Source organism: Castor canadensis, chromosome 15 (assembly GCF_047511655.1).
Source record: "Castor canadensis chromosome 15, mCasCan1.hap1v2, whole genome shotgun sequence".
Classification (NCBI taxonomy): Eukaryota; Metazoa; Chordata; class Mammalia; order Rodentia; family Castoridae; genus Castor; species Castor canadensis.
In genome coordinates, this window is record NC_133400.1 from 79,831,587 (window position 1) to 79,854,531 (window position 22,945).

At 41.1% G+C, this 22,945-nt stretch overlaps 1 protein-coding gene across 4 annotated transcripts in view; it reads left to right on the forward strand.

Moving 5' to 3' along the window:
• The window catches only part of Rsu1 (Ras suppressor protein 1), a 197,292-nt gene that overhangs the window by 168,020 nt on the left and 6,327 nt on the right, over positions 1-22,945 (forward strand). For 2 of the 4 annotated variants that reach the window (XM_020161101.2, XM_074056592.1), the window contains one exon: positions 12,704-13,295. The exons of 1 other annotated variant lie outside the window; for it this stretch is intronic. In XM_020161101.2, coding sequence (XP_020016690.2) covers positions 12,704-12,975 — 272 coding nt within the window. In that variant the 3' untranslated portion in view covers positions 12,976-13,295. Of the gene's footprint in view, positions 1-12,703; positions 13,296-22,945 lie in introns of those variants that run through there. One more of the 4 variants, XM_074056591.1, reaches the window with a different exon arrangement.

Below are 22,945 nucleotides of genomic sequence, written 5' to 3' on the forward strand. Positions count from 1 at the left end.
TATTTGAGGAAACATAGGAACACCCAGTTAGTGAGTTCATTCCAATACATTCTAAGTCTCCATTCAGTGTTCTTGGCCCTGCACTCTGATACCTATTGCCTTGTAGTCCTATCTAATGAGATTTCCAGCTTTCCATTGATTTGACTATGTGTTACCTACTAAGGTAAAATCACTAAGTCACCTGGACTGAGAGAAACAGAAAGGGCCAGACACTCCCAAAAGCAGACAGATAATCCAAACTGTTAGCCACAAAAAGGAGGAGGAGGAAAAGCAGCAGTAACAATGGTAGTAGTAACAGTAATACTGTCTGGATGCTTTTACCATTTGTTCTTATCTTAAAAACAAAAGAGAAAATTCAAGGGCTTCTCTTTTGCATACTAACATTCTCTGATATGTGACACCAGATCTGTAATTGTGATATCATTGACACAAAATAAATGAGGTAGTGTGTAGAAAATGCCATAGAAGTTTCCGTTGTAAAACACTAATATGTAGTGAGTGCTACACGAGTCTTGCTATTGTCACAAGTATCTCAGTGACTTTAGAGGTCAGAAACATCCCTGAGCTGCTTGTGAAAGAACATCAGTAGCCAGAAAGATGCCAATTCTTCCATGATAATAAAAATTCATTCTCATTTTTAATTTGTTTTCCAAAAAGGAAGGAAAAGAATCACTGCTTTTATAATGTTCATTTCAACTGAATTCTCTTTTATAAACAACTACTAACATTTGGATTGTACCATAAAGGAATTCACTGGATACCCCTCATCCTACAAATGTGAAAGAGAATCTCCACAGAGAAGAGAAAGAGAAAGAAGGCATGGCTCTCAGCTGGCCTCGCAACTCACAGTGCATCGTGGTGGCACGTGTTCCATCATGCCTCTGCTTTTAGCCTCAGAAACCCCACCACACACTGAGGAAAACGTATAACAAACTGATACAGGAGCTAGAATTCCATGACAGAAGATAACCTTTCCCAGAGACTGGAATGCTTGCTTTGACCTGCCAGGCACATATTCCTTCAGCAGACAACTGTAATTGGGAGGCTGATTGATAGTCACAGATGAATGCAGGGCTGGAGGAGGCATCAGGAAATGTTCCTTGGCTGAGATATTCATTCCATCTATTAGGCAGTCCATATTTGTTAGTGACTGTTGTTGTCCAGGCACTGCAATTGGTGAAACAAAAAAGATTTAGACAAACCCCTCATTCCAGAGGCATTCATCATCCAGTTGGGAAGTCATTCACAGAGTTGGATACTTTCAATACATCCTAGCAAGTGCACGGTCATTCAGTCCGTAAGACAGCAAATATTTTCTGTGTGCCCATAGTGTCCACAGAGGGCACTGAACAAGATGGACAAGTTTCTATTCTCTAGAAACTAATGTTTTGTTAGGTGAGAGAGGAAATAACAGCAATCAAATAAACAAAATAACTGCATTATGATACTTGGTGGGAAGGAAATTAACACATGCAAAGAATGCATGGGCAAGGAAGACCTCACTGGGTAATTCATGTTTGAAGTAGACTGGAATAATGACGTTAGTCTGCGCTCAGCATTCCTTTGATTGCCATGAGTAAGAAGGCATTACTTGATGATCATATACTAAAAACAACCCAGCTATACAGTGCCCTTCAGGCACGTTGTGATCTAGGGAGCAAACCATATCATAGGCCCAGTCTCTCTCTCCATCTTTCAGTTTTTTTTCTCTGTGCAAGTTGTCTCTCCTAGGCAGGCTCTCATCACACCATGCCAAGATGTGGTACCAGCAGGTCTGGGTGCCTGTCATCCCTAATTCAAGTAAAACAGAAAAGAAAGGACTTGAGCTAAGACCCTAGGCATTTTTCTCTCATTGGTTGGCATGGGCTACCTGCTTGTGTAAGAGCCGTTTACCTCCTGTCAGTATGACAGGACACCCTGACAGGCTAAAGGCTGAGCCGTGACACCAATGCCAGGGAGCATCCTATAGACTCTAGAGTCCAAGCCCTGCCTTCTCCTCCAAGGAATTTAAAGTGTCTGTGCATTTGTTTCCTCTCCTGTAAAATGAGGGCAGTAATAGTGCCCATGTCAGGGAGACCTCCAGAAGAGCCAGAATCAGAGGTGGGCAAGAGTCTGGGATGGGGAGCAGGAAGAGGAAGGGGCATGGTGGAAGAGGAGTGGGAGCTGTCCAGAGGCTGGACTGTGCAGGTGCAAATTAGGGTTAGCAGGGTAGGAGCATCACCATGTTCCGTGTCTGCCGCCTTATGGTGATGTCCTTCTACCTGGGCATACCCAGAACTCAGAGCCTGTGGTTCCTACCACCTCTCTGGAGGGCCGTGGCTTCCCACAACCTTCATGGTCCCACTGTTGCTGTTGCCGACCACCACCCTTCTGATGAATAGATCACCTCTCCAGCTTTGTCAGTACTTCTGTCTGCTTACAGTAAAGTCTACTAGCCTGGGAGTTATGCTGGTTTTGTTTTGGGTGGCTTATCATGCTTCTGCTTTGATTCATTTCATGTTGATTTTTATCATTGAACACATGGTGAGACTCTTACCTCCCTTGTTCAAGTTTTGGGATGGTTGACTCCCTTTTACCCCAACTGCACTGGCGGGACATACTGTGTTAACATCCAGCGGTCGATGTTACGAGGTCTACTAGAAAATTACTATTTGGCCTTCCAGAGTAAGGTTCAAGTTAGTGGATTTTCATAATGGTAGTTTTTAAGAATAATTTTTGGAAGGAGTAAGTTTCCCATAAAATAATACTTTGTTCCTTTCTTCTTTATATTTGTGAATAGGTTTGTATGTCTGTGTGTATGTGACACACACAGACAGACATATTTTGTGGGGGGGTCTCTTTTTAGCCTCTATATGTGCCAAGTACTAAAATAATTCTTTCTCTTCATTAAAAAATAAATTCACTCCAGATCTGGAGTGAATCGGGCAGTAACTTGTTTGGACACTGGGTAACTTCCAAGTGTCCTTGGACTTAATTTCTTTTTGCCTTTCAGTTTATTCCAGAAATTGCAACATTTAGCACTTTGCAGTTTAATTTAAAAGGATTACCTATTTTCTTAAATGCTTAAGCAGGGAAGCAAGTTGCAGTTATTGATTTTTCTCTGCATGTATTCTGTGAAAGCTGGATTTACTCCTTCCCCAGGGACCGGACCTCCTGAACTGCATGTTTGCTGGTGACAGCACAGACCTCTGATACATAACCAAAGACCTTGCCTGATATCCTTGTGACTGCTCAGGGAATTTTTATTAAGTAAAAGCATCATTAGAGAAGACAGGATGATGAACTTTAATGAGCATCTTTTGTGCGTGATATTGTTAGTTTTGTTCAGCCAAAGGCCTCATTTCCTCCCATCTAGTGGGCAGATATCAAGTATGGAATGCATGTGGTGTTTTGAAATCCGCCTTGTATTTTAAGTCATTTTTTTATGTGGTTCAGTATCTCTGTGCAGCCATTCCTTTTGGCTATTTATATAGGTGCTGTCCGCACAGGTATGTGTGTTCTTTCTTTTTGCACTGTGTGTTGGTATGGAGGACAGTGAGGGTTATGGAGAAGACTGTGAAAGGCTCTTATTGTCACTAGTGGATTGCATGGAACCACCTTGCTCAACAAAAACCATTGCCTTTTGAGTTAATGAGACGTCTCATAGGAATAGGACAGTGGTTATTTTTTTTTTTCTTTAAGATTCAGCAAATTATGTGCTAAGGTTCTGTCGCCAGCCCCTCATAGCTGCTAGATAGGATAAATAAAGAGATTGCAAATGCTTATTAATAATCTAGGATTCACACTTGTCCACAGATTTATTTTCAGAGATTTTAAATTTAACGTCCAACCACAAGATTACAGATTATAAGTAACATTATTTCTTTCCATTACTTTTGCTGGCCATCTACTTAGATTTTAAAATTGGTTCTTTTCTTGGTCTGTATAAGGTTTTTCCATGGAAACACCCAAAACAACAGTAAGGAGGCATATGACATGAGCAAATGACTTCAGAACAGCATATTGTGCCTCTCATATACCTGGCATCCTGAAACACAATATTTACATGACACACAATGTGTTTCTCACAGTGCCTTGCATCTACAGAATACAAAAGAAGTGAAGTCTATATTCCACACACTCAAGAAAATGGTAGTCTAATTAAGAAAACAAAACTGAAAGCTGGACACAGTAGCTCATGCCTACAATCCCAGCTACTTGGGAGGTGAAGATAGGATTGCTATTAGTGGGCAGCCCAAGTGAAAAAACAGTTAGTGAGACCACACTTCAACCTATAAACTGAACTTGGTGGTGTACATCTGCAATCCCAGCTGCTTGGGAAGGCATATGTAAGAAGATTGCAATCTAAGGCCAGCCCTGGCAAAAAGCACAAGACCCTGTCTGAAAAATAACTAAAGCAAAAAGGGCTGGAGGGCAGGGGAGAGGAGGAAAGAGGAGAGGAGAGGAGAAGAGAATCCAAAACATGAGACAAGATAATTTAGTCAAGTTTGAACTTTGGAGTAATTGACTGGGTTCGACCCAGGCCTAAAGTTGCAAAGCATTTACTTCCTCATTTGAAGAAGAAGGATAATAACCAGACTTACATCATTGGATTGTTGCAACAGTGAATAATTGAATGCATGTCAGCAGCCTCAAGGCCCTAAACTATAAATGGTACCTGAATTGTAGAAAGGAACCCAGGCAGGATATAACTGCGCAGATATGACAGATAGAGAGATTAAGAGAGAGAGAGAGAGAGAGAGAGAGAGAGATCAACCTAGACCTAAATGGATGCTAGCTGGCAGGAAATGCTAATCCCAGACTTCAGATCAACTTGCTACTTTTTTAGTTTTTGAAGTACCCTAATGATTCCATGCCAATCTTGCTTCCAGCACATCTTCGAGGTACATTGTACTGATGTTTGCATTCTCCAGTTAAGATGGCAGAGACTGGAAAGATACAGGACTTGAGGTTTTAGGTGGCTGAACTCACTCTGGATCCATCTTTCCTATACTCTGCACTGCCTGCTTCCAGCCCAGTCATACCTTCCTCATGCCTGTTAGCACACAGGGAAAGGTGCAGTTGACCGCGTTGGTCCCCACATGGCATGTGCTATGGCTGCCCTATACCAGGTGCCAGGAGGGGTTCTTAATCCAGGGGACAGTGATGCTGACACCCCTGCATGCACCAAGGTGGTACTCTTCTGTCAGTCAAATGTAGAACATACTGGAAGACACGAGATATCCACATCAGGAAGACCAAGAAGAGAACTACTGCCATAATCTAATGGCCATGTGACTGGGGCCTATATTAAACTAGGAGGGGAAAAAAAAGAGTGGATAAGCTAGGTGTGGTGGTACATACCTGTAATGTCAGCACTTGGGAGGCTGAGGCAGAAGATCATAAGTCCAAGGCCACTCTTGGCTACATAATGAGATTCTGACTAAAAAAAAAAAAAAAAGTGGATAAAGTTAGAGGGTGTTAGAAATCAGAATAAATAAATACCACAAAGTGACTAATGACCCCACTAAGTTATGAACCTTTTGAAAAGCTGATGAAAGCTACAGCCCTTTCAGCTGAAACATACACAGGTAACTTCTTAAATTTCCAGTACTGCCATGGTCCCAGGCTAAGAATTCCTACTGCAGAGGAAACTTGTATCAAACTCAACAACAAACTCTACCAATTTGGTAACCAAAAAATGAAGCAGATATCAAACTAACATCAATATTTGATCCTGGATGTCTGGAGACCAGAAGTGTCAGACCTTTGGAAGCAGGAGAAGGGGGTCTCTCTTGTGATTTGTTGGGTATTATAGCTGAGTCTCCAAGCAGACTGAAGAGGGTGTTGACTTTGGAAGGCTGCTTGGAGAAAATCACTGGAGCTCTAAAATTAGATGGTGTTTCTGGGGAAGAGTATTCAAAGAAATAAAAGCAGACACACAGGACTGAAGAGGTCTCCAGAGAGACAGAAAGAACCAGGACTGCCTTGTAGCCAAGAGAGAAAACTTTCGAGAAAGAATGGGATAGGCCACAGTGGTCTTCCTTACTACTACAGTGAAGGGACGAGTTGATCAGCCAGAGACCCTAGGAGCCAACCGAAACAATGAGCTTGTATTTTTCCCAAAATTGAAGGCTCCCATATTAAATAAAACTTGTGTATCAATGATAGAATATCATACATATCATAGTCCTTAAGGAATTTTTTGGTGTGCAAGAGTTGTCTGGGGCATGGAGCTTAAAGTGGCCAGTCTGTAGCCACATTAATGTGACTGTAAAGTGACCAACCAGACAGTCTGCAGAATCATTTCACAATGTTACTTCCATTATGGTCTTCACAGACAAGAATGGAGACCCCTCGTGAGCTTAAGCAGGCGAGTTCACTCATCTCCACAGCTGAGAACATTCACAGGCGTCTCGCCTTTGAATTGTCTTTGCAACAGAAGCCTGCTCGTCAGACTCCTGAGAGTAATGGATCCTTTCCTATCACCTTAGAGAGCTCTTTGTTGGCTTCTTTCACTCTAATCATCTCCCACTTATCCTCTACAGACCTCAAAATTCAGAGAGAGGATTTTCTAGGACTCTGTACAAAATGTTCACTCCATTTTCTGGGTTGAGCATTTTTCCCACCAGTGGCTGCAGCCTCATGGGTGACCTCAAACCAGCTCCCTCGGTCAACACATACAAGCTGCCATAGCCAGGTAACAGTACCTGCTACAGCCCTTCCAACAAAGGGATCCATCACAAAAGGCACAAGGCACATGACTGCAATGCAGGTTCCAGCCATGCTTCAGGTGTAGTGGCAGCTGTGTGAAGTAGAAGGACCTGGCCAAGTAGCCTGAGTCATGGAGCTTTGTAAGATATTAAAAGTGGCAAGTAGGATTTGGTGGTACATGCCTGTAATCCCAGCACACAGGAGGAGACTGGGGGCTGGAAGATTGTGAGTGAGAAGCAGCTTGAGCTACATAGTGAGACCCTGTCTCAATAAAACCAAAACAACCACAAAAAAAAGATAAAAATTACAGCTATCTCTTATGGGCCCACATGGACAGGATTGTTTCTGTGTCTAATTTAGTCTTACTTTCCCTCAGCCTTCCAAAGTAGCTGGGGATTTTCATTCATTTTGCAGATGAAGACATCAAGTTAGTGATAGTCCCAAGGCCACAGATCACTCAAGATAGAGCAGAGTGTGGAATACAGAGATGAGTGCAAAGCTGGACTCTTCTCCAGGAATCCACAGTGCAGAATGCCCTCATATAGGGCAGGGCTGGTGCTCCTGTGAGAGAGCTGAGGGGACAAGCTGCCTGGGAAGTGACAGGACTACCAGGTCTGTGACATTGTCAGGGTTTGTCTAGGTGTAGGAGGTGGGAAAGAACAGGCCAAGCAAGAGAGGTTGGACTCACTGAGACTCTAAGGGGAAAAAAATGCACATCCAGAGAAGAGGAAATTGAGTGAGCAAGAAGACAAAATTTATCTGGAAGGTTTGGAACTGTGTGAATCATTCTTTTATTTTCTACAGTTGATGATCCCTGGACCTCTTGGAGACCTTGCTGGCCCAGGAGATAGTGCCCCTCACAGGGCTACCTGATTCCTACAGTTGGCAAATACCTTGTTTGTGAGAGCCTTTCATGCATAAACCAATCAGCCCAAAGCCCACCTCCCTCCACAGCTACCTCCTTTCATCTCACTCTCACACCAGTCAAATTCTCCCTGCCCTATGTCACCTGAGGTCCAGGCATTAGACAACCAAGAGAACTCCAGTTACCCAGTGCAGAAACTTCCCTGCAGGTGTGGCCCTGTGTGACATGCTTTGCCCCCTCCTTTCAGGAACTACAAGTAACAAAAGTACTTTCAATGGCACGAGCTTCTCTATGTTGTCACTGTTCATCTCCAAAAATTAATTCCAGCCACATCACAACCCGGACCTTGAGCGTTACCTTCAGAGAAGGAGGTACAGGAATCATCAGGGCCAGAGAGGACACTTTGCCTGCCTGTTTTCACTTCTGAGGGAAACCGTACTCCATTTCACCTTCGCAGCATGAAAGTCTTCATGTCCTTCCTAAGACTTAGGTTTGTTAATTTTCCTGCTTCCCAATGAGTTGATACCACAGGAAGTTTCATTTTTCCTAATGAAATGAAGCAAAATCCTCGTATGTACTCAACTGACTGTCAGTTCCCCATTGCTGCTGTAACAAATTGCTGTAACTTAATGAGCTTTATCAGTGTCAATATAGTGTCACATCTTTCTGGAGACTTGAGGGAAGTGTACATTTCCTCACCTTTCCAGCTTCTAAAGGTTGCTTGGCTCGCGGCCCCTGCCTGCATCTTCAGAGGCAACACTATAGCATCTTCTCATGTTTCTAACTCTGGCCCTTTATCTCTTTCTTCTGAAGACTCCATGGAGGGCTAGGTGTGGTGGCTCACATCTATAATCCCAGCTACTAGGGAAGCAGAGGTAGGAGGATCACCATCCAAGGCAAGCCCAGAGAAAAGATCACTCAATGTATCTGAAAAACAAACTAAAAGCAAAAGGACTGGGGATATGGTTCAAGTGGTGAGACCCTGAGTTCAATTCCTAGTACCCCAAAAGAGAAATCACTCTTGATAACATTGGGCCCACCCCATTAACCCAGGATTGTCTTCCCAGGCCAAGGTCCTTTTTCATGTCTACTCCCTTTTCCATTTGGCATAACACATTCACAAGGATCAGGAATTAGGATGTAACTACCATTAGTTATCTGTCTGCCACACTTACTTACTAAATGGAGATCCTATGACTAATAACTACCAAATTGAAGCACTATGGCTAATACCTGGGAGGGCCAGGAATGGAGCCTCAAGACTGTGGACCCTAAGATGCACATTGTTCCCATCCTGCCTCCTCCTCATCTCTAGGCGGGAATGGCTAGCCATGATAAGGCCACTTTCATCTGCCCACACAGCTGGAGGAATGAAAGGATCACACAGGGGACATCAGCGTCATCCAGCTCTGCGATGAGTCACTGTGGAAGTGGGGCAATGCATTTAGCTTGGCCTTAGTTGCTGTCTTCAAAGAGGATTAAAACCTTTTTTTCCAGAGGTGTTTGAGGATTTAACATTGATAGAAAATACTATGTTATTTGTCAGGGGAAGAAGCCCAAATGAAATAAGGCAATCGTATAATTATCTTTATTTAATCTCTCTGAGTACAGCTCCACAACCGTCCTGTTTTTCAAAAGCACAGGCCATTTGTTGATTTTCTGTGGTGCCCACCACAGCCACCCTGTCAGGAAAATGATATTCCCCTTCCTTAACAGATGAAGAAACTGAGGCATGGCAGGGAGGGTGAGGTGAAAGTTGTTGATGTTTACCCAGAGTCAACAGTAAGTGTCAAACCCAAGATTTAAACATCCAGGCCTGTGGCTCCTGCGTGGCCCCTTGTATTGACTTGCATGGCAGCTCTGGGAAGTCTAGGCATACACAGTGGGATCTGAGTATAAAAGGCAGTAGCTGTAACATGGGAATGTTCCAGTTCCCTCCTTAAAAAGGGAGGAGACCTGTTGATGCCAGGCAGCTTTTGTACCCCCTTTTGAACTCTGTTCACTGGATTCCCTCTGCAAGGTCAGCTGTGTTCCCACCCCCCTCCCCCCGGGGAAGTCCTCCTTGCCCACCTCATTCAGAGCATAACACAGAGCAGGCCTTTCCCAGACCTGACTTCCCTTCCCCTTCCCGTGACTTCTTTTTGTTACCCATTCTCCTTTCCAAGTATTTTGGGTCTCATGCATGAGAACTTATGGAGTCATTGCTGAGGACTTTTATAATCCTTAAAGCTTCATGTTGTCTGAGTAAGACCATGCATACAATGAGACCACCTTATTTGAAAATTTATTATGTGTGGTTTTGACCTAGAGCAGTCAAAAAATAATAAATGAAAGAAAAAGAAATTTCAAAAGCAAAAACATTAGATTCCCACATACATTGCACAGCTCAGTGGATTTGAAGAAGCTCTCAGTCCCTCATTGTCATCAGCTGTGTTTAAACCATTGCATGATCTGCTGAGTGTTTCCCCATTCTTAATTTTGCCTCCTAAAAGGCAAACGGTGACAAGAAAGCATGGCAAAGTAAATTGTTGAATTCAAGTGCTAAAGTTAAAATTTGAGATTTGTGGAAAAGCAGCCTGGGCAGCCTTTAGCAGCTGGGCAGCGTTGTCAGAAAAATGAATTAAGCATCCTTAGTACAGTGCTGAACTCTGCGTCCTCAGCAGGCATGATTTTTCCTCAGCAGCAATCTCCTTGGAACCACATACCCACAGATGCCAAGGATCTATACTGTATTTCTTTTTCCTTTGTGAGATAAGGAATTGGAAAAGAGCAAAGACACGTGAGGCTGTAAGAAAGCTGTGTAGCTGAAGACACTGACACCCCACTTGCCATTGTGGACTCACGGAACAGAATCAGTTCTTTGCCTGGTGCCAGGCAAGAGGCCTTTGGTGACCAGAGCCCTCTGGGTGATCTCATACTATCTCATAACGCCCCTGGGCAGGGTCTGTGGCCTGGACTATAGCAGGCACACACGAGGAGGAGAAAGGCAAGGGCCAAAGGATAAAGTATGTTTCAGAGTGTGTTGACCAAGCTGAGGAATGTAATGTATGTCTGTCTTGGCTCAGGTTACCTCCTACTTGTTTGATGTGTCTGAAAGAGATGTTGGGGAGGGGTGGATAGGTTCACGGATTAGGGCCTAGATAATGCCGGGATTTGGGGGCAGCAACAGAGGTGAGGTTGCACTATCTTCTCCATATAAGAATGTTTTTATTTTAATTTTTTGTGAGGGTTTTTTTTTTTTTTAAGCAATATTGGAGTTTGAACGGCCTCATGCTTGCTAGGCAAGGTCTCTACCACTTGAACCTCACCCCCAGTCCTTTTTGCTTTAGCTTATTTATCCAAGGGAGTCTTCTGCTTTTGCCCAGCTGGCTTCATACCACAATCTTCCTGTCTCTACCTCCTGAGTAGCTGGGATTATAGGTGTGCATCATCATACCTGGCCTTATACCAATGGTTCTTTACCTGAGTTCCAGGGCCCTCAGGAGTTCATGACCTGGTCTCCAGGGGATCTGTCACTTTTTATAAACCATGGTTGAAGGGAGCCTCTGCAGGTCTAAGGATGCACTTTCTGGGTAGCAGATCCTCTTAGGGCCTGCAGACCAGACTTGTGGCTGTAGATCAGGTACTTCTAGGCTGGGTAGGATTAGTCTGTTCTCTTCATTATGATAGCACAAATTCTCAAAACTTCTAATTGCCACAGAGTTTTGAAAGCCCATTTGCAGGCTCTCATGCTACCTGTCTAGTGCATATGGTGTCTTCTAACCACAAAACACTTCCAGCACCTGGCTGGATGTCCATTCTCTGCCTCTGTAGGTCCACCTTCTGCTAGGTCCAAACTCTGCATTCTCAACTCCGTGAGGGCAGAGACCTCTCTCCATCACCACTGGCTGGTACAGCCTGCTCATATTGCTCTTACAGGGACACTCGGAAGACTCTGGAAAAAATAGAATACTGTATGACTTACCAAAATGCTACATCCAGCTTTCCCTAATCATGATATCAGATCCTCCATTCATCCTGTCAGTTGGTGTTAATAACATCAAGAACACCAGTGTATGCCAAACAATGCCATACTGCATGTGGCCACAAAATACCAAGAATGGTTTTGGAGCTAGAGATATAACTCTGTGGTAGAGCACTTGCCTAGTATGTGCAGGGCCCTGGGTCCATTGCCAGCACTGCAAAAATAAAGAAGTACAGATTGTGAAAGAATGGATGTGATATTCTTGAGTAATAGTAGAACCAGAGACACCTTGAACAGGGAGGTTAGTCTTTGTGTCATCTCTCGTTCCATTGATACAAGACAGGTGCAACCAACAGAGACAGATCTTTCCTCCATAGCGGCTGAGAGAGCTGAGACACCCACAGTACTCAAGGAGACAAAGTTATATCAATAAAGAGAGTTAAGGCTGAGCTGCATTTATTTTACAGTTTTAGTTTAATCAGAATTTACTCATAAATTATGGATTAATTACTATCTACTGCTCACTTAAATTCTCTCAGCCATGGAGCCAGCTTTGCTCTGCAGTGAATACCATCCACTGTAATTGTAGGGCACGTCGTCAACATTTAATCAGCAGTATTTATTAACGTGGCATCGATGTGTGGTGGCCAGCCCCACGCTGTCAGTCACATGTGAGCAGCCAGCACAGGCTGGGACAGCATTGCTCTTTGTCACATTGTCCAGCCTCTGGGCTTTCAGGCCAAGCATGATATACACTTTTCACCAAACAAAAACTCTGTCTCTCTCTTTAATTCAACCCAACTTTTGTCATTGTTGAGTGAAACATTCACAACCTTTGGACCTTCAACCTGAAATGACTTTTTGAGCATTACTTGTGCTCATAATAATGAAGATCACTTCCTGTGCTGTTTTCACACCCTGCCCAGGGAGTGTGAAATTCCAGAAGACTTGTCCATGATTGAGCACCATGGCATAGGGTGTGTAAGCATGTGTGTGTGTGTATGACAATTTTAAATTATTAAATACTGTTTAAGGCTCGGAGAAAATAGTGACCTCTTGGCTTTCTCTGGCTCACTGACTGTTTCTGCAGATTAACCTATTACTTAAAGCTCTACCAATAGAAACTTGTTTTAGCAAAACACACCTCATGGTTCTCTCTCTGTCTCTCTCTCTCTTTTCAGCCTCTACGGTAGACACATGCAGGCGAATCCAGAACCCCCAAAGAAGAACAACGACAAATCGAAAAAGATCAGCCGAAAGCCCCTGGCAGCCAAGAACAAATGAGGGGCTGGCATGGACTGGGCTTCCAGCCTCTTCTCTGACTAACCCTTCTGACCTGTCTTGCTCTGTCTCACAAATAAATACAATGCGTGTGTGGCTTTTTAAATTTTTTTTTCTTTTCACTCTTGTCTTTCTAATGCTTACCACCTTACCTTTGAAGTTCTTTTGGTAAGTGGTAGATTTTTATCAGGTCTTAAAACCATTTTCATTTGTTTCCTGAAAATTGCCAAATGCAGGAAACAAAGTTGTAATTCAACTGCAAATTCCATAGTAGGCACAGGTTTCAGTCCCCTGAATAGACATCACAAGGCTGGCTTATTATCAAAAGAATAATTAAAATCATGTAACCACTTAAATGTCACAGTTAACACTTTTCATTCTTTCTGTTTATTCACATAACTCATTATTTTGCCTCATTAAAAGGCTTCCTTCACCACCAAGCTATTATGTTCATTTAACTTACAAATGATTTTAATAAATCTTGAATTTGTATCACGTGTTGCTTCTTGATTAGAATGAAAAATAATCTGATCTTGGAGTATATACATTTTTGTTTATGTTGTTCCATTTTATTGGTAGATAATAAGCTCTGAAACTTTCCATGAAAGAAATTTGAAATTAAATCAGAGTTGGTTTCTTATCATATCAGTTTGTCAGCTTTTTTTTTCCTTTGGAGACTGTTTCTAAATTAGGAAGGGACAGAAAAACAAATCGCTAGGAGATTCTGCCAAAAGATTTTGGAAAGTAGCATTCCTTCACTGAAGAAGTGGTGATTTCTGCCAGTGGCTGGTAGACGAGAGAAACAAGAGAGAGAAAAAAACTCAAGTATGTTTTTTGTCACTGCAGAAAATCTGCTCCTATCCAGCATACATCAAAGTCTCTTGGAAGAAGTTGTACAAATGTGCACAATCTACACCACACCCAGTGTGGAAACTGCCTTTGCAGAGTCATCAAACAACCAGTTGTTTAACATCTGTGATAGGCAGCTTTCCTGCTTAACAACAGTGATATATATGGAAATGAAAATAAATCCAAGCATAAGTTTTGTGCTGAGAAGGCTGCCAACACCTGGATGTCTCACAATAAAAGATGTGTAAAGATGAGGTGTACTCTCAATGGATTGTGGGAGAGGGATCTACCTCTCCCCTGTATTTCCTCCTGTCAGTTTCCCAATTGAGCCCTCAGAACCAAGACCACTGCAACAATGCAAAAAGCCAGAATCAAAACAAAAAGTCCTAAATTCATTAGGATGTGTACTTTCCATTTCAATGGACTCTGTGTTTCAGCTTCTTATTTCTGGATAACTTCCTGTTAGCACATTGTCCACTGGAAGATGAATCCCCAGGTGCCATCACCCATTTGGAAGTAGAGGTGATGTCATTTTTACAGGTGCAGTATTTGTCTCAGCCTGAATTTTCTAAGTTAATTTTATAGCTTGTGAAATTGCAGGAGAAAGAACAATAGCCACCACAGTGGTGGATTGGGAAGACTTACCCTAAAATTAAATTTGCAACAAAGAATTAGTAAAAACATAGCAATATTTAAGACTTATAAGTAATTTTTTTCAAAACATGAGCTCTCTAGACAGGAATATGAAAAGTACACATGGGAGGAAGTACCTCTAAGAAGCATGGGGGAAAAAGGCAAAGGCTTACTAGTAATCAAAAAAATACAAATCAAAAAAGAAATAAGTAATGTGTAGCAAGGAGAAATGTGCAGATATTTTTAGGGCAGTATTAAGTGCTGGAGAAGTGATGTGATTCTTGTATACTGCTATGGGGCATATAAATTTCTCTCCAGCAAAATGGTAGCAGTTTAACGAAATGTAGTAAAACCTTAAAATTCTGTACTTGAACCCAGAATTTTTATTTCTAAGAAATGATCATGAGAAAACTGTCAGAGATGCACACAAGAGCCATGTTTGAGAATTCACCTGTAGCATTGAGTATACGATGAGAATGTGAGGAAAAGGCAAATGCTTACTAAGGAAGAATGGTTCAGTGAATTGTAGCCTATTCACATGACTGACTTTCATGACATTAAAATTATTGAATAAGCAGGGTACCACTGGCTCACACCTGTAATCCTAGCTACTTGGGAGGCAAATATTGTGGTTCAAGTACAAACCAGGCAAAAAGTTCGAGAGTGCCCATCTCAACCAATAGTAGGCATGGTGGCATGCATGGTGCCTTATCTTCCAGTTATAAGGAGGCTAATTTTGGCAGTAACTGGGATCCAGGCTACCCTGGACAGGCTGCCATCACAGTGAAAAAAAGGTGGATGTGGTAGCACAGGGCTGTCATCCCAGCTACAGCAGAAAGTGCAAAAAAGGAGGACTGTGAACCTATCTTCAAAGTAACCACAGAAGAAAGGGCTGGAAGCATGGCTTTAGTGGTAAAGCACCTGCATAGCAAGCCCAAAGCCCTGAGTTCAAATGTCAGTACTACAAAAAAAAAATTGTTGATCAAGGTCTAAGGGCAAAGGGAGATAATTATATCACTTGGTTAGATAGGTAAAAGATTTTAAAAACTACATAAAAATGGTCCCAGTTGTGTAAAAAAGGAAATTGTGGTTGTAATATGTGTACATAAAGATATTAAATGAAAGAAGCTGATAATTTTTGCACAGTGGACAGAGATATTTTTTAATTTTCTTTTTTTGTTTTTTTTTTGTTAATTTATTCATACGTGCATACATTGTTTGGGCCATCTCTGCCCCCCAGCTACTCTCTCTTCCCCCCCACCAACCTCACTTCAAGGCAGAACCTGTTCTGCCCTGTTCTTCAATTTTGTTGAAGAGAAGACATAGCGATAATAAGACGACATAACATTTTTGCTAGTTTGAGATAAGGATAGCTATACAGAGAGATTCGTTGTGTTGCTTCAATGCACAAGTGTATTACAGCCAGAATTGATTCATCTCTACCGATCTCTTCACTACTTCCCGGTCACCTTTCCATAGTGGCTTGTGTAAGTTTAAGATTACTTTATTCACTCCTCTGCAGTGGGCACATCAAACACTTTCAAGTTTTGGCTTTCCTACCTTTCCCTATTCCTCCTGTATGTGTTCTCCCCTTAGCATTTGTCCCAAGTTCAATAATACTTCTGCATCTGTTTTTGGTCTAAAGTCTACAAATAAGGGAGAACATATGATTTTTGGTCTTTTGAGCCTGGCTAACTTAAGATGTTCTCCAGTTCCATCCATTTACTTGAGAATGGTAAGAGTTCATTCTTCATGGCTGAGTAAAATTCCATTGTGTATAAATACCACATTTTCTTTTATTATTATTATTATTATTTTATTATTCATATATGCATACAAGGCTTGGGTCATTTCTTCCCCCTGCCCCCACCCCCTCCCTTACCACCCACTCCGCCCCCTCCTTCTGCCCCCCACCCCCTCAATACCCAGCAGAAACTATTTTGCCCTTATTTCTAATTTTGTTGTAGAGAGAGTAGAAGCAATAATAGGAAGGAACAAGGGTTTTTGCTGGTTGAGATAAGGATAGCTATACAGGGAGTTGACTCACATTGATTTCCTGTGCGTGTGTGTTACCTTCTAGGCTAATTCTTTTTTGGTCTAACCTTTTCTCTAGTTCCTGGTCCCCTTTTCCTATTGGCCTCAGTTGCTTTAAGGTATCTGCTTAAGTTTCTCTGTGTTAAGGGCAACAAATGCTAGCTAATTTTTTAGGTGTCTTACCTATCCTCACCCCTCCCTTGAATACCACATTTTCTTAATCCATTCGTCAGTGCTGGGGCATCTTGGCTGTTTCCTTAACTTGGCTATTGTGAATAGTGCCGCAATAAACATGGATGTGCAGTTGCCTATGGAATAACTTGAATCGCATTCCTTCGGGTATATCCCTAGGAGTGGGATTGCTGGATCATATGGCAGATCTATGTTTACTTTTTAAAGAAGCTTCCATATTGCTTTCCAAAGTGGTTGTATTAGCTTACATTCCCACCAGCAGTGTACGAGGGTTCCTTTTTCCCACATCCTCGCCAACATATGTTGGTGGTAGTGTTTTTGATGATAGCTATTATAACAGGAGTGAGGTGGAGTCTTAGCGTGGTTTTGATTTGCATTTCCTTTATGGCTAGAGATGGTGAGCATTTTTTCTTGTGTTTTTTGGCCATTTGGATTTCTTCTTTTGAAAAAGTTCTGTTTAGTTCAGTTGCCCACTTCTTTATTGATTCTTTAATTTTGAGGGAGTTTAGTTTTTTGAGTTCCCTGTATATTCTGGTTATCAGTCCTTTGTCTGATATACAGCCAAAGAATATTTTCTCCCCCTCTGTGGGTTGTCTCTTCAGTTTAGAGACCATTTCTTTTGTTGTGCAGAAGGTTTTTAATTTCATGTAGTCCCATTTGTTCATCATTTCTCTTAGTTGCTAGACTGCTGAAGTTCTGTTGAGGAAATCCTTGCTCAATCTTCCTACCTATTGCTTCCAGAGTAATCCCTGCTCTTTCCTGTACTAACTTCAGAGTTTCGGGTCTGATATTATGGTCCTTAATCCACTTTGAGTTGATACTAGTGCAGGGTGATAGACATGGATCTAGTTTCAGTTTTCTGCAGGAAGATAACCACTTTTCCCAGCAACATTTGTTGAAGAGGTTGTCTATTCACCATCATATATTTTTGGTGCATTTGTCAAAAATAAGGTGGGCATAACTGTGTGGAGTCATAACTGGGTCCTCTATTCTATTCCACTGGTCTTCCTATCTGTTTTTCTGCCAGTACCTTGCTGTTTTTATTGCTATTGCTTTGTAATATAGTTTGAAGTCAGATATTGTGATACTTCCAGCATTGCTCTTTTTGCTGAGTATTGCCTTGGCTATTTGAGGTCTCTTGTGTTTCCAAATGAACACTTGGGTAGATTTTTCAATCTCTGATGAATGTCATTGGGATTTTGATGTGAATTGCATTGAACTTGTAGATTGCTTTTGGTAGTATAGCCATGAGTCTACCAATCCATGCGCATGGGAGATCTTCCCATCTTCTGTAGTCTTCCTAGATATCTTTCTTTAGGGCTTTGTAGTTCTCCTTGTAGAGGTCATTCACATCTTTTGTTAGTTTACTTCTAGGTATTTGATTGTTTTTTGAGGGTATTATAAATGGAATTGTTTTCGTATATTCTTTCTCAATTTGTTCATTGTTGGTGTATAGAAAAGCTAATGATTTTTGTTAGTTGATTTTGTATCCTGCCACATTGCTGAAGCTGTTTATGGTGTCCAGGAGTTTTGGGATAGAATTTTTTGGGTCTTTGAGGTATAGGATCATGTCATCTTCAAACAGGGATACTTTGACAGTTTCTTTACCTATTTGTATTCCTTTTATTTCTTCTTGCCTTTTTGCTCTGGCTAGGAATTCCAGAGGTATGTTGAATAGGAGTGGAGAGAGTGGGCACTCTTGTCTCTTTCCTTATTTTATGGGAAATGGTTTCAGTTTTTCTCCATTAAGTATGATGTTGGCTGTAGGTTTGTCATATCTAGCCTCTATAATGTTAGGTACATTCCTTCTATTCCTAGTTTTCTTAAAGCTTTTATCGTGAAGTGGTGTTGAATCTTATCAAAGGCTTTTTCTGCATCTATTTTTGTCTTTGCTTCTGTTAATGTGCCGTATTACATTTATAGATTTGTGTATGTTGAACTACCCCTAGGATGAAGCCAACTTGGTCGTGGTGAGTGATCTTTCTGGTATGTTGTTGGATTTGTTTTGCCATTATTTTATTGAGGATTTTTGCATCAGTGTTCATTAAGGAGATTGACCTATAGTTCTCCTTTTTGGGTGTGTCTTTGTCTGGTTTTGGGATGAGGGTAATACTTCATAGAATGAGTTTGGCAGTATTCCTTCCCTTTCTATTTTGAAGAAAAGTTTAAGGAGAGTTGGTATTAGTTCTTCTTTAAAGGTCTGATAGAATTTAGCAGAGAATCCATCAGGTCCTGGACTTTTCTTTTTTGAAAGACTCTATTGCTGCTTCAATTTCATTTTGTGATATAGATCTGTTTAGGTGGCTAATATCCTCTTGGTTCAGTTTTGGCTGGTTATAAGTTATCTAGAAATTTGTCATTTCTTCAAAATTTTCAAATTTATTGGAATATAGGTTCTAAAGTAATCTCTGATGGTTCCCTGGATTTCCTTTGTGTTTGTTGTTATCTCCCCTTTTGTGTTTCTGATTTCATTGATTCGGGCTTTTCCCTTCTCATTTTAGTCAGATTTTCCAGGGGTCTGTCAATCTTGTTTATTTTTTCAAAGAACCAGCTTTTTGTTTCATTGGTTCTTTATATGTTTTTTTGGTGTCAGTTTTTTTTTTTTTTTTTTTTTTGGCTCTATTTCATTAATTTCAGCCCTTATTTTTATTATTTATTTTCTTCTACTTGTTTTAGGTTTTGCTTGTTCTTCTTTTTCAAGGAGTTTGAGATGTAGCATTAGGTCATTTATTTGAGATCTTTCTGTCCATTTAATATATGCACTCATGGCTTTCCTCTTGGGACTGCCTTTGCTGTGTCCCATAGGTTCTGGTAGGTAATGTTTTCATTTTCATTAACTTCCAGGTACATTTTAATTTCCTCTTTTATTTCATCAATGACCCACTGATCATTGAGCAATGTGTTGTTCAGCTTCCAATTGTTTGCATATTTTCTGCTGTTGTTTTTGTTGAGTTCTAGTTTTAATGCATTGTGATCAGAGAGAATGCATGGGATTATTTCTATTTACTTATATTTGCTGAGGCTTGCTTTGTGCCCTGAGATATGATCAATTTTGGAGAAAATTCCATGGGCTGCTGAGAAGAATTTATATTGAGCAGAAGTTGGATGAAATATTCTGTAGACATCAGCTAGTTGCATTTAATCTATGGTATGATTTAGTTCTAGAATTTCTTTATTGATTTTTTTGTTTTGATGACCTATCTATTTGTGACAGGGCAGTATTAAAGTCTCCCACTACCACTGTATTGAAGTCTGTATGTGCTTTTAAGTCCTTTAAAGTATGTTTGATGAAATTGGGTGCATATAGGTTGATAACTGTTATTTCCTTTTGGTGTATTTCGCCTTTATTTAGTATGAAGTGTCCTTCTTTATCTTATTTGATCAATGTAAGTTTGAAGTCTATTTTGTCTGATATCAGTATTGCTATTCCTGTCTGTTTTCAGGGGCCATTGGCTTGGTAAATCTTCTTCCAGCTTTTCACCCTAAGCCAGTGTTTGTTTCTGTCATTGAGATGGGTCTCCTGTAAACAACAGATTGTTGGATCTTCCTTTTTAATCCAGTTTTCCAAATAGTGTCTTTTGATGGTGAAGTTGTGTTCGTTGACATTCGGTGTTAATATTGATAGGTATGTGGTGATTCCTGCCATTTAGTTCTTTTGTTGTTTAAGGATTTGATTGTGTTTAGTTGAATCAATGCTACTCTCTGATTCCTTGACTTTTCTTCTCCTGTGGTTTGATACTGCCTGCCCTCTCGTGGTTTTATTTGCTTTCATCTTCTGTGTGCAGAATTCCTTGGAGAATCTTTTGTAGTGGTGGCTTGGTGGTCATATATTGTTTTAGTTTCTGCTTATCATGGAAGATTTTTATTGCTCCATCTATTTTGAATGATAGTTTTGTTGGGTAGAGTATCCTGGGGTTGAAGTTATTTTCATTCAGTGCCCAGAATACCTCATTCCATACCCTTCTTTCTTTTAAGGTTTCCATTCAGAAATCTGTGATTTTGATGGATTTACCTTTATATATTATTTGGGTTTTTTTCTCTCTTACAGTCTTCAATATTCTTTCTCTGTTCTCTGTGCTTGTTATTTTAATGCTAATATGTTGTGGGGAGGGTCTATTTTGGTCAAGTCTGTTTGGTGTCCTGGAGGCTTCCTGTACCTGAATGGGCAAAACTTCCTTGAGATTTGGGAAATTTTCTGTTATTATTTTATTGACTATATTATGAATCCCTTTTGCTTGGACGTCTTCTCCTTCTTCAATGCCCATGATTCTCAGGTTTGGTCTTTTGATGGAGCCGGTGAGTTCTTATATATTCCTTTTGCAGGTCTTGAGTTGTTTGACTAACAGTTCTTCAGTTTTTCCTTTAATTTCTATTTTATCTTCGAGTTCTGAGAGTCTGTCTTCCACTTGTTCTAGTCTGCTGGAGTGGCCTTCCACTGAGTTTTGTGTTTCTGTTTGATTCTTTTTTCTGAGGTTTTCCCTATCATGGGTCACTTCCTCTTTAATATTTTCTATTTTCATCTTTAATTCATTTATCTCTCTATTTATAGTGCTCTCTCTTTCACTTTGGTGTTTATTTTGGGCTCCTATGAATGCATTTATTTGTTTCTGTGTCTTCTCATATTCCTTATTTTTGGTGTCTTAAAATTTCTTGGGTGCATCTTGTACATTTTGGTTAAGCACATCTGTTATCTTCTCCATGAAATTCTCAGTGATTACTTGCAGGATTTCTTCTTTCAGGATGTTTTTTGTGGGCATAGCAGGGTTCCTTATCTTTGTTTTGTTGGCATCAGGAAGTGGGTATCCATTTTCTTCATTTCCCTCTCAATCCTGTATTGAATTACTTTTTTTGAGGAAAGTGGTTTCCATCCCTTTTTATTCTTCCCATCACTCCACTTGGTACTGTACAACTATGTTTTTGATAGGCTAGTTGGTGGTTTTAGTCACATATTTTCTTTCCCTTTATTTAATTTTTGGTTTGTGCGTCTTGGTTCTTAGCTAGGTTGGTGTGCTATTTCTGTCCCTGGTCTCTGTGTAACTTAGCAAGAACTAATTCACAGGTTCACTATCCAGCCAGTAGTTTATATATTATATAGAAGACCCCTTGTTGGTAAGTATAAGCAGTGGAAGTTGGGGGATTAATATTTGTTAGGCTAGCTAAGAAATTTGGGGAGTTGGATAGGGTGGCACACTGAAAGGGGAAGCAAGAAGTGGGGTAGGGGAAGCAATGTGGGGGCTGCTGTTTTTTGTGGTCCTTGTGTGTATTTGGGTGTATTTCTGTTGTAGTAGAGAGTGCTTGTGTCAGGAATTGCAGGGGATTGAGGTTGCGTAAAATTGGTATTGTAGGTTGGTCAGCAGGTGATGAGTGTGTAGGAGAAAGGGATAGTCTGATGACAGGTTGTGGGAGAATAGGAGGGGAAGGTGAGAGCAGGGGGACAGAGTGAGTGAAAAGGGCCAGAACAAGTTGTTGGGAAGGATATCAATGGATTTTAGCACAGGAGAAAGAGGGAGAGTAAAGGTGAGAGTAGGGATGAGAACATGATGGTAAGGTTTGATAGTATAGAAAGAAAAAAAAGGTAATAGAAATAGAAATAAAAATAGAAAACCCACAATAACAAAACAAACAAATAAGAAAAACAACAGAAAAAAACAAACAAAAACCCAAAAACAAACAAAAAACCCACCAGGTTCAGGAACAATAGAATTTCAGTCTTAGTTTATGTTCTGGAGTTATTCCTCCAGCATCCAGTCCTGGTATTGGCATATAAGCTGAAGCTCTGATGTGGTCTCACCAGGTGATTGGCTTGTGTGTAGTGTTTTGTTCTTCTGTCTACCAGTTCAATTGAAATTGTGAGGTGAGTTAGGTTTGCCAGATCATGCAGGGTGGCCAGAGCTATTGATTTCCTCAGCTGATCTCTGTATTACCCTTCAGCTGCAGCTGCTTGGTGACCTCCTCCCCCAATGTTGTGGGTCAGTTCAGTTTTGAATGCAGTCTCTGGTTCAGGAGATCATCTCTATAATCCACTACCTGCCCTGTTTTGGAGGTGGCTTTTTGCTGTGTTTGTTTACTGGGATTTATGGCTGGGGGTTATTTCTTTGCCCTGTCCGCTTTCTCAGGGGTAGGTTCAGTGTTCCATCAGCTCCTTCCACTGTCTGTGTGTTATGATTGTTCACTGTTTGATTTCAGTTTTGCCAGGCAGTTCAGTTTTGGATGCTGCTCTCTGGCCAGGAGATGATCTCTGTGTTCCACTACCTTCCCTGCTTCAGGGAGTGGTTTATTGCAAGCCCTCACTCAGTTTTCCTGCCTTTCCTGTATTTGTTTACTGATAGTTCACACTGAGATTAGCTCCTTGCTCCTCCCCTTTTCTCCAGTGCAATTTCAGCATTCCCGCTCCTTCTTCTGTCGTGCTAGATTAGTTTGTTGTTTGTTACTTG